The sequence below is a fragment of the Cryptomeria japonica genome, chromosome 7, assembly GCF_030272615.1.
Source record: "Cryptomeria japonica chromosome 7, Sugi_1.0, whole genome shotgun sequence".
NCBI lineage: Eukaryota > Viridiplantae > Streptophyta > Pinopsida > Cupressales > Cupressaceae > Cryptomeria > Cryptomeria japonica.
Genome location: NC_081411.1, coordinates 331,840,266 through 331,853,396, shown reverse-complemented (window position 1 = coordinate 331,853,396; position 13,131 = coordinate 331,840,266). Strand labels below are relative to the sequence as shown.

General features: G+C 36.9%; 1 protein-coding gene across 1 annotated transcript in view; it reads right to left on the bottom strand.

Moving 5' to 3' along the window:
* LOC131046714 (histone-lysine N-methyltransferase SUVR3) overlaps positions 1-3,863 on the bottom strand; it is a 65,925-nt gene extending 62,062 nt beyond the window's left edge. Inside the window, exon 1 of the mRNA XM_057980497.1 lies at positions 2,957-3,863. Coding sequence (XP_057836480.1) covers positions 2,957-3,785 — 829 coding nt within the window. The 5' untranslated portion in view covers positions 3,786-3,863. The remainder of the gene's footprint in view (positions 1-2,956) is intronic.
* Between the last annotated feature and the right edge of the window lie 9,268 nt (positions 3,864-13,131).

The following is a 13,131-nucleotide window of genomic DNA, read 5'->3' as shown; positions in this document are numbered from 1 at the left end:
ACAGTTAGAGATGCTCAGGATCAAACTCTCAAAGAAATCTCCGCTTGCTCTCTAACTATTATCATCCTGATGATGGATCACTGAGTGTGATCCGAAACATTGATGCAAAAATTTACACACAATCTAATCCGGAAGTAGCTGATTGCTATCTCATGGATTGTGGAAACTTAATGTCTATTATTGACACCCTTCACGGGATGGAATTATGTCTCAAAGCTAAACAATTAGAAATGCTCAAGATCAAACTCTCAAAGAAATATCTGCTTGCTCTCTAGCTATTATCATCCTGATGATGGATCACGGAGTGCGATCCAAAACGATGATGCAAAAATTTACACACAATCTAATCCGGAAGCAACTGATTACTATCTCATGGATTGTGGAAACTTAATGTCTATTATTGAAACCCTGCACGGGAGGGAATTATGTTTCAAAGCTAAACAGTTAGAGATGCTCAGGATCAAACTCTCAAAGAAATCTCTGCTTGCTCTCTAACTATTATCATCCTGATGATGGATCACGGAGTGTGATCCGAAACGTTGATGCAAAAATTTACACACAATCTAATCCGGAAGCAGCTGATTACTAGGAACTAAACTCTCATCAATTTCCTTGTCCCTTATGATATTAACACAATCTTTTTGAAATACATGGATGCATCAAATAGAATCAAATCTACAGCGGCACTATTTGATTTGTTTGACGAGGTGGTCATAGAGGTAGAGCGACCAAACATGATTTATTTATTATAGACAATGTCGTTGCTTGTGTTGTTGGCAAAAAACTCCTAATAGACAAGTATTCCTTCATTTTTAACTCATGTAGCACACTGCACCTTGATCTAACCTTAGTGCGCATTGGAAAACTTGAATGGTTAAGGAGGTATTGTAAAAGGATCACATTGTTACTAAGTTAAACTACAATCACGTGAGGCTATTGTGTATGATGCATTCCTTCACAAGAGCCAAAGAGCTAGTTCAACCATAGGTGACAAAATTTGCAATGCATTTCCTTGCATTGCAAACTCTTTGCTAACAAAAAAACGAATTTGAAGCAAATATTTGTTTCAAATGAATGGATGGTTGCTAGATTCATAAATCAAATGGACAACAAAATAATAGCTAAGTATATTTTTCCTACACGTTTTTGGAAGCAATTAAACAAGTTGTCAAATTTTAACAGCCTAGTAAAAATTTTGAGACTAGTGGATGGGGAGAAATCTCCCATGGGCTATTTATATGAGGCCATAAGACCAACAACATGATGAGGGATATGATGGAAAATAGATAGTACAAATACGTGCCAGTGCGAGATAGAATCAATTAAAGATGTGATCAACAAATACACTCTCCTCACCATGCCACTAAATACTAATTGAATCTAATGTTATTCTATAGCCCCTCATTCAAAGATGATATTGAGGTGACACATGGCCTACTCATGTGTATGGAGAAAATGTTCCCTACCCCATTAAAGTTGCAAGTAGTTAAGAGTAGAGTTGCTAATATACAAATAGGCTAGGGGTTTTTTCCTCAAGTATGGGCAAGGTTAAAAGACCTTCAAAATAGGTAGACTCCATAACTTTTAACAATCTTTCTCTATTGTGAACATCTAGTTTAAGATATTAAACTTTTAGTAGATCTTACATGATATCATTTAAAAATAATTTATATTTTTCAATACAATGGTGAGAGAGTTGTGGCCAAGACGCCAAAAACATCCATGGATTGTGATAAGCATTTTGCGCCAACATATAGTTCAATTGCTTGCAAGCATACTTGGAATGTTTTTTAACACATAGATTCCAAGAAATGTAACTGTTTAACACAAGAACACATGAATGACTGGTCTTAATTCATCACAACCGAAAGATCAAGGTTAGAGTTTCGAAATACTTGCAATCATAATTATAAATTGTAATCATTATTTATTTTTTTCAATTTTAATTGCCAAAATTGATATTTGTTTAGACAAAATTAGATATTGTTAAGGAAGACCAATGAATTGACCTTGATTAGATTGATTTAGTGTTGTGTGGATTGCAAATGCTGATGTCCTTGATGGAGATAATTATGATCTCCTTAAGGAGTACAAGTATGACTCTGAGTTTTTTTGTTGGAGGACTCAAGAGAACCTTTAATCCAAGAGCTTCATCATCAACACCGACAGCCCTCTAGTGTAACTGACTTCGTAGCAATAAAAGTCATTTGCTATGTCTATTTTTTGGAACTTTGTATTTAGTTTGTAGGTTGACTTTGTAAATAATAGATTGTAATTGAAATTTTCAAAACTATTAGCATCTATTTAATAATTATGCACAGTGAAGCATGCGTTGTGCAACACAATGTAATCAATGGTATGAACATAAATGACACAGATCTATATTCCAAAATTTGTGGGCTAACTCTCAATTTTGTTTCCTCTCTATATCTCTACTTTACTGAAATGCCTTTAAATTAAAATGTTGGCAGGTTTTTCTCCTATTCTTGTGATTTCTTTTGCTTTTTCTAGATCTGATTTTTCCCCTTGAAACCCAGTTTTTTTTAAATCCTTATTTTTCCCCCAAACAATTTTGATGCTATAAGATCAAGTATGATCCCTCTGTTCCACAGGAATTGTTAGTTGAGAAAATGAAAGATCTAAGGCGGAATATACTGGTGGCTCTAAATCATAAGAAGTCAAGATAACTGAACTTACTGTACCATTGATACTGCCCAACAGGCTCTGTCTATAGCTAGGATTAACCTTTTAACCCCTCTGTTTGTGCTTTCATTAGATTGTTCAGCTCCTAAGGCTCGTGTATGTACCCCCCCCACTGGATAAATGAATTGACCCGCTATTGCCACTAGTGAAAAACTCGTATAATTTTTCTCTCTTTTTTACAATGTAATTCAAGAATGCGGTATGATGGGGAACAAGGAAAATGTTTGCTTCTTTGGTATTCAAAGTGACTCACCTGCATACTCGCAAACAAAGGCTCCTTGTTTAACTGGCTCCACGACGTGTAAGCACCACCCTTTCTTAAGATGCCTCACAATTTCAACCCTCACAGATAAACCTTGCTGTGAAACACGATTTATGCAGCTCTGATCACAAGAGCACGCCGGACCGCACTCCATGACCACCAGTGGACCTCCACTCAAACCCTGAAGATTGTTTTTATCCTCTATATCAGAGCTTAAAACTCCAATTTCAAATTTACCCTCGAAGTTAGATTTTAAACCTCCCATTTCAACAGTATCCTCGGAATTAGGGTTTAAACCTCCCACTTCAACATTGCTCTCAAAATTAGGATTTAAGCCTCCCACTTCAACATTATCCTCGAAATTAAGATTTAAACGTGCATTAAACAAAAATATTCTCCCATCATCTGTGTAAACACTAACTTCGTTGCATTGACAATATTGCTCCTCTTTGCAGCAATTGATACAATTGCATCCAGCTCCGTCCAGTAATTCTGAATCTGAAATTAAGGGCTTTGTTTGCGTAGAGGTTGCTGGGGCTTCGTGGCCCCATTGTTGTATGGGAGAAGAAATGCTCGGAATCGACGTGTTTGTATAAATAAAATAAGGATACAAAATATTGTCTACGGAATTTGAAACTAGCACAGGATACTTTTCTAACCCTCGCGCTGCATCTGCTACTCTGCGAGCTGTGATTGTTTTTGAGAGTGATCTGAAAGTTCTACAAGTCAATGAGAAAGATGCGATAGACTGAGGTGGAAGCCATGGAATTACAAGAGGTGCCCATTTGAAGTCCCTGCTTTCTTTGAGTTGTTTATCCATTCGCTCAGTTCCTCGATAAAATTTGTAACCGTAAAAATCACAAAAACCGCTCTGGAGCTTGCTTTTGTCGCAATATGTTTGAAAATGGAAGTTAGTTTTATATTAAAAAAAGAGAAGTTGTTGCAATATGTTTGAAAATGGATATTAGGGCAGGTCCCCATGCCGCTGCTTAGCTTGTTTTGGCTAGCAACCACTCTCAATTTTTTTAACATTAATTTGTGGCGCTGGTGGCCCCATGAATGTAAAATTTTGGTGCTTATAAAATAAGCAGTCATCTTAAATTGCATTATTAAAAGAAATATTTAATTCTAATTGGTCACATAAATTGTGGAGAAAAATTTGAAAATAAATAAAAAAAGGGAAATTGTTTTGGCTGCTTAATTTTAAGCAGAAATTGCACTTAAGCACTCGCATGGGTACATGGGGTTATTTTTTTTTTTTTTTAAAAAGAGAAGTTGTCCCAATATGTTTGAAAATGGATATTAGTTTTATTTTTTTTTAAATAAAGTTAAATCTTGTTGTATAGGTAATTTATTAGAAGGATAATTTCCAAGAATAAATATTAATGGCAAGTACTTGCCCTGTTGTACTGTTAAAAAAACAAGAACTTCAACATAAATATAAAGTTTGTTTTTATTTCTTTGAGGTTGTGAAAAGGTGAAATTTCAAAGTAAATGTTGATCTTTAAAGTTCATTAGCCTTATGGGGAAGTTCAGTGAATGGGAGATTAAGTGCACTGCACTAAACAATCTTTAGGGTTTTAAAAATTGACTCTTCATTTATCTATGAGGAATGAAAAGAGAGAGGAAAAACACATAAACAAACTAAATCTAAGGCAAGATGCCAAAGCTATTACAACACTTTAAATTCCTCTTCAAGAATAATCGAAAACATCTCAAAAGAACACAGAGTAGTGCAAACTCTTCATTGTTGGAAAGAGAACAAAATACTTAAGGTGAGATGACATAGAGCATAGCTTTCAAATCTCTCCATTAAAAAAGCTCATACTAAGGGTCAATAGAACATGTTTCGATTATCATATTGAAACCTTTAACTCTTCTAAATATTGCTCACTAGTAAGCATAGTATAGCGACTAAATGTAAACACTTGCAAAAATTGAAAGAGTACAAAACATGGTCCAAAATCTACAATGTTATGTCAATAAATTTAAAAGAGCAATGCAACATATAGTAATCACATCCATATTATTAAGACAAGGCATTTAAATGAAATATAACACAAAAACCAAAATCACGAAAGGCAAACCAAGCATAGTATGTTATATTTAATTTCTATTTTTGCAAAATACAATGCTGAGGGTTGAAAATGATTTACCAATTACTGAGTACTCTAAGTATATTTTCAAAAATGGTGAAACCCTCTTACATTAAATCTATTGGCTTATATAGAAATATCTTCTCTAACTAAGCTCATATGTACAGCAACTAAAAAAATACATGCATATATGTCATGTGTCCATAGTTATCATGGTGGTTGTTATAACCACTCGATGATAATGATTTTTCTCCCTCCTACATGTGATGGCATCCTTCAAATTATGTCGAACCAACTTGGATGTTCAGGGTTTTTGTTTTATTTGCTTTTGCATCACTTGCATTATGATCTTCCTTTATTTTTCCTTTACTGTGTCTGCATCCTAAACACATGTAGCATTGGTGAAACTTACAAAAACCTTCTAGCTTTTCCTTTCCCAAAATCCCACGATGCCAACATGTGGCGCTTCCTAACATGAGTGCTCTCCAAAACATATAGCCTTGTAGTGTCCTAAAATTGCAACCCTTTTCAATTTTGACCGCATTGGGTCCCTACCTTAGCGTTTGTGCCCCTTGGCCTGATTAGGACCTAATTATGCTCATGCCCCTCAAGTATTGCTCCATTTTTTACTTTTTCCATGCATTTGGTACCTTATCCTAGCCCCAAAATAGGGTAGGACTAGGGCATGGCGCCTTGGTCCTCCTCATTTTGGGCCCCTCAAAAACCCAATTTAGCATTTTAAATATGAGCAGGATTCTTATCTTTGTGTCGGCTCATGTTAGAAAATTAATTAGTTTTTCCGACAAGCAAATATAAAAGGAGATTTTTCCCTTTCATTTGATTATTACATCATCTGGCAATCATAACACACATATGACATCAGGCAATCAAGCATTCAAGAGCAATTAAGTAGCAATCAGTCTTCCTTCAAGCCTCAGAGCAGCAATAAAGTTAAGATTCAAGCATTGAAGTAGACATTTTCATCCTATTTTGTTGAAGACTTCATGAAACCCTAATCTCGTGTGGAGACAAACAAATCTTCACAAGGAGGAAATAGGTATGGAGTTGCAATCTTCAAAATTGACATTATTTGCAGAGACGAATAAATCCCCCTTTGGTGTGTGAAAAGTTTAGAGGACCATGGCGATGGGCACCACGGTCCCAACATTTTAGGTGTTGTTTCAAGGACCATATCCAAGTCTTTAAATATTTTTCAAATCCAGGTGCACAGCTCAATCCTGCATCTGTAGCTCGTTGTTTCCATGTTTTTACTATCATTTCTAGCACTTTATCTTAATTCAGCAATTCAATTTACAAAATAGGAAACCCTCGATCAATCCAATTAGTATTCAGACTTAATCCTTGTTGGTTTTTTACTAAATCTATTGGATTCCCCCTCTTTTGAATGTAATGGTCTCCCAAGTTTAAAATTAGTGGTTTTCATCTCTCTTAGGGTGGAAACCCTAATTTTTCACCATTACAAGCATTTATAGCTAGCTCGCATGGGGTCGCCACGTGGCGCACCTATGCATATTCGTGAAAATAAAAGGTCACAGTCTCGCTAGAAACTATGTTGTGCCACCACGTGGCTCACTCTGGAATAATTTTGAACACAAAGAATTAAAGCCCACATATTACAAAAAGGGTACTAAATTAAAAAGATGATTTTCTTAGCATTTTAAGAATACAAAATGAACAAAAATGAGCTTGCCTCTCAGTCACTATGATGGAATCTAAAGCTTTAAAAACTTGAAGAGGGTCTATATCTGTGGTTACACATCAAACAAAAATGATAAACAAAAGCAAGAACTAAGAGACACTATAGTTTTGAAAGAAGAGATTGCAAAGGCACCCAATCTGCTTTAGATGGTTGGTTTTGTAGTTGCAAGACCTCAAAGGCTTGATCCAAATCAATCATCTCCTTAAAAGAGATATTATTTAACATGGTCAAAGTAGCTTCCATGTGAAAACTAAGTTAACCAGGGGGTGTTGAATTTACTCGACCTCTGCAACACTAGGGGTAGGACTCAAAGCTTGCAAGGAAAAGTGATTTTGCTACTTACTCTCTAGAAACTATTTCATTTGGTCTTCAGTAAGAATGGTCCCATCGAGAAGGAAAGGTGATGGGAGCCGGTAGTCAAATGAATTGTTCGATATAGTCCCTCATACAGTTCACAGTCAACTCGGGGGGATTTGAGGCATTCCTTGCTCTTAAGAGCAACTGCCTTGCATTCAATGAATTCATTGGCTCTTTTAGCGGCCTACCTAATCCTTGCATCTATTAAAGCATTGTTCGCTACAACATAGAACTTCTCAATTAGTAATTTTGACTCGGCCACTTTTCGAGTGATGCTCTACAAAATTTGCTCAAAAACCGAGCTTACATTAACACTTAACTTTTGAGCATCCACAATGAATTGAAGGATCGACCTTAAAGAGGTGACAATAACTCTGATCTTGTCCTAATAGGAGATGTATAATTGTTGGAGCATAGGGAGAATATTAGATTGTTGGGCAAAATTGGCCAATATAGCTTGCAACTACTGAATCTGCAAATCTTTATCATTAGCTTCCTCCTATAATTTATTTATTCTCTCCAAAGAACTTGAAATCTCTTAGTGTGATTGCACTAGTTCTTGATCATGTAGTTGTAGGGTGGATTTTGTAGTTTGTTTAGCCCATTTTTTTGCTTTCACCAAAACCTGGACTTCTTTGATCTCTTTTTGGATTTGAGCCTCTTTGAATTGTAGCTCTTGCTCTTTCAAGACCTGCATACATGTGGCATCCAAAAGCTCTTGTTGGAGCTTGGTTATTTTTTGTATTTTGGCATCCAATTGGGCCTCAGCCAATTCTCAATCCATCTTCTCTACACTTGTTTGAGCTCGTGCCTCAGTTATTTCTTTAAACTGTATACCCTTCTTTGTTTGTGCATCCGGTTGGAATTGTTGATGTGCATTGCAAGCATCTAAGATGGTCTTTTGGGCTTGTAGGTCATTTCTTGTTCCATGGTTGTAGCTTCATGTCCAGGTCTTCTTTTCTTTCTTCTCGATGTCAATCTTCATTAAGGCAGCACTAAGCTCATTCTGAAGCTTAATTTTCTTTGTTTGCTCTACCTATAGGGCTACAGAATTGTTCTCCTAAAGTTCCTTCTTGAGGCACACTTTATATGTGTAATTTCTTTAGCTTGCACCCAAAACCTCTCTATTGTAGATGTGATGCCTTGCAATTATTTCTCTCACTTTTATAATCATTGGCTCAACTTCAATAAATTAGTGGTTACCACCCTTTATACCTCTTTCATAAATTCCACTTTATATTGAGGGTGTACTAGGCTCGTGTCAATCCCAACAATGTGTTTCACGTAAACTTTAGGTTGCATTTGGCCTTGGGGCTTGATGACCTTGGGAACCATTGATGCGATTGTTACCCCCGATGCTTTTCATCAAAGAGTGTTTCCATTCTTGAAGCAGTCAGTTTTGCATCATCCTTTATTTTTCATCTTTTGATACTACATCATTTGAGCTTTCCTTGTTGCATCTACTTAACTTGCTAACTTGATTGGGGATGATATAAATTGTCTCACAAAGGGGATACCAACAGGAAGACCAAAAGGAATTGGGATCATAGAGGTTCTAGTTTGTGATCCCGCTAGAGTGATCCTTGGAAAACTTAAAGTTATTAGGGAGAATGATGGAATATTCTATAGGGCTCACATTGCATGTGGAGTCACTAAGGAGACTAATGAGCCAAAGATAGCTATAGAAACTATTATCATTGTGAAAAGAGATGGTGTCAAGAATAGCACAAACGAGGGACTCATCATTGATGATGATGAAGTTATAGGAGAAGATGATGATGAAGCTATCAGAGTCTGCATAACTAATGGAGCACTCATGAAGATCGATGCAGGTGAATAAATAGTCACTTGTGAAGGTACTAAACATTGTGTAAAGATTAAAGTTGTCAAAGTAGAGGATTGAGGTATCACTGATCTGTAACAATAGTTGTGTATTGCACTATCATAGATGATAGGTTGGAGATCTGAGGAGGGGCATGCATTACCAACAAAGAAAATGTACAAATGGGCACCGATCTAGAAATAACTATAGGGTTGGGAAATGAAGGCCACAACATGAGGTTAAGAGAGGAAGGTGGTGTAGAAATGAAAGTGGTAGTGGCTACCACAGTGGATGATATAACAAGAATGGATTGTGAAACCATGGCCATGGAAGCGACTATAGATTGTGAATGAAGAGGAAACAAAGAAAGAGTAGGACAAACACGAGATTGATATGAGAGGAGAGGAGGAGAAAAACTTACCTAATATATTATTGCTAGGGCCATCGAGGCTTGAGAAATGATTGTCACTTGTTCCTTTTCATTGACACCGGTGAGTTGAAACCTTCATCTTCACTGTCTCTTCTCAGGTAGTGATACAAATGAAATGGACTAATCTTCACTCAAACTTGAGGAACCTTGAGGTTGATGTGATGTTGGGGGCTTCATCTTAAGTTGTCAAGTATGAGGCTTTTGAATGGCCGTATAAACTGTCACTACCAAGTGGGAAGGAGGTCTTGTGAATGGTCTTTCTTCAATCACCTTCTCCTTTTTCTTTTGTTTAGGTTCAAGGACTTCCTCATCATTTGATGACCCTGGATTTTTCACCTCCCACCTTGTATCAACTCATCATCCAATAGGTTGGAGTTGTAGCCAAAATTTAAATCCAGGGACTCCTATTGGTAGACCTAGAAATCAACCATTTTCTATTCATTCCAACCCAAACTTAGTAGCTCTTTCCTCATAGTTGCAAGCATCTTTGAAGATGAATTCACATCTATCATCACTATGTAAACATAAAGCCATGATGGCCTGCTAGAAATAGGTACAAATGATAGATTGATACATGAATATGAGGTTATTGCCTCTAGATTACATCTTAAGTGTTAGGGTTTAGGCAGATCGAGAGCAAATACAATTAACAGAGCAAACACAAAATAACACAAAGATTTTACATGGTTCACCCAAGATGGGCTACATCCATCAAAAAAAGTCATCCAATCTTTTCTTATTATCCAATAAATCAGTACAACACCATTACAATGCCTTATACACTCCAACCGCTTATAACATGTAATTTTAGGGCAACATACAAAGTCGGCTAACAAAGAATAACCCTAACCCTAAAGGAATATTCTCATACTCATATGCACGTATTCTTGTCAAAATTCACTACACAAGCATCCACCAATTCAAGATAGCGATGCACCTATAATGGTGAAAATTAGGGTTTCACCAATTAAGGTAACAAAACCACTAATTTTACTTAATTAACCATTACATTGAAAAAGGGATGAACCTAATAGATCTAGGCTTAATCATAATGGGAAAATTTCAAAAATTATGATTAGGTTCACCTGGTTAGGGTTTAGTTCCTCTTTCTAAGTTGAATTGTGAAAATGTTGAAATTAGGGTAAAATAGGCTATTGAAGAGATCGAGCAAAAATAGTGAGCTATAGTCATCGTACGGAGACACCAACCTAGATCTAGGAAAAATAAGATGTTACGAATCTATTCCCAAAAGTTTGGCCTGATTTTTTAAGACCAGGGCTCATCAATTTGCCAAGGTACTCTAAATTTATTGTCGTCAAAAGGTGAACTTATTCGTATCTACGAATCTTGTTGATCCTCGCGATCTAGATTTGTACCTATTTCTTTCACATAAAAAGAAAAGGGAAATTATTGGGAATAGGGATTTGCCTAAGTCAAACCCTAGTTTAGGAATTGACCTTCAATGGAATAATGCAAATACTAAAATAATTACTAGAATGATATACCTTAGATCTACAGTTATTGATGATGATGTTTTGCTCTTTAAATGTAATCATAAATGTTGCATGAAACGACATGACAAAATCAAAACCCTAATCACACACACATGCTTGCATAAGAATGATGTGATTTTTCTCCATGATGGTTGATGATGAATATGCAACCTTGAAGATCTTTGAAAATGATTGATGATGAATATGATGCATGAATGCTAGACTGCTTGATTTCTTAGGTTGGAGACTTAGATCTAAAATGAATTGATATAATGTCTTTATTTAGGTGGGTCTAGGTAAATTACCGATTAAGCCAACCTCAAATGGTCGTGTGGAGCCATGAGGATCAAATCTTAATGATGAGATATAGTCCTGATCCCATTTCAAATTGGGGCTTGATTAAGCGGGACCATGGCATTTTGGGGTGCCATGGTCTAGACTAGGGCATGAAGCGCCCTGGTCCCACCACAATTAGGACCAAAATAGAGCTAAAATAGGGTGGGTATCCCATGGCAGGACTCACAAAAGGTTGTTCATGGCCTCAAAGCTAGAAAATAGGCACAAACCTAGAAAGGTGATGAGGACATGACATGCTAAAGTAGGGACACAAATATGAGGTGTAAATTGGCCTAGTTGCAGGAATGTGTTTGTGTGACACAAAACTGCATTCATATCTCAAAAGGCCAAAATTGACAGTTATGTGATGAACATATGTTGTCAATTGGATAAGTTGCTGAGAGGATTCACTTAACAGGTGCCCTAGAAAATACAAACTGAAAACTAGGCTAGAATCAACAACCATGTGATAGACATGCACCGCCAATTGGATAAGATGTTAAGAGGTTTCACTCAACAAGTTCCCTAAAGCAGATAGATTTGCTAAGATGAATATAGGATAAGTCATCAAATTTATAAAATTTGGTGAGTGTTCTAGCATGATAAAATCAAGTGTAATGTGATAAACATGTACACTAGGATACAACGCCATGTGATAAACATAAGCACTAGGATAGAGCCTGATGAGCAGCACCATGTGATAGACATAGGTACCACTAGGATAGGATAGGATAAGCACCAATATGAAAGACATGAGTACTACTGGGATTGACATGATTGATTTTATTGGATGCAAGATTATCTACCCCAGATCGAGTCACAAGAGAGATTCTCGATGACTTAGAGATTATAGATAGACCTTATTATCGATGATCATGTAACGATCGAGGCTATGGGATTATGACACATCATGTATATGCTTGAGATTCAAGCAAACACATGACTATTGATTGCTCTTGCAGAGAGATGGTATTGCGAGACATGCACATTTCATTTGCCAACTAGGGAGACATTAGTCACCTTGGAGGATGTTTACAGGATTTTGTGGGTACCGATACATGAAAAGATAGTCGTGTATGATAGGGAGGGGGATGCAGATACACTATGATGACTCTTTGGAGACTTGAAGCTAGAGATGAGGGGAGAACACTTGAGATTGGAGGTTATGTACACCAATGGAAAAAATTTGGCAGTATTGGTGGGAAGGTGATCAGCAAATTCCTATGTCCTGACAGGGCTACACGTGGATTGGTTATAGGGTGGGGTAAAGCATTAGAGATCCTATTAATAGAGAGGAACATATTTTCATGGGGACCATGCATTTTGGCACACTTGTACCATGAGATCCATCAATTTGTGTACCTTGGTGGTTGTGGTTTAGGATGCGGGGTTACATTGCTACGGGTCTGGGCCTATGAGCATATTGCATTGATGAGGCCTATTCACTTCAGATTTAGAGGTCACGGGAAGACCTATGTATATATGTATAGCATTATCACTTCCCAACCACAAATTGGGAAGCTAGAGTACTGGCGGTGCCTATTTGATGACATAGGTGGTGTTACATGGAGGCCATATCTAGATTGTGAGGCCTGGAAGGAGGATGACATAGAGTTACCATTTTTTTTCATAGCATCTCATTAGGTGGAATCCTTACATTTTGGATATAAATCTAATTGATAGGGTGACTAGACAGTTTGACAGAGTGTAGTAGATGCCACGGGGGCCAAGCGAGTATGGACGCACAGTGGGAGAGCAGGTCCATTGGGGGCCAATTTTGTCTTATGATGTGGCTCTCACATAATTTTAGGAGATGTTTTTGATGCCATAGGATATGTTACTTGATGTGGTTGATGTAGGTGTGTTAGATGAGTATGCAACCTATTTCATAGGATATCCATTCCCATGACTG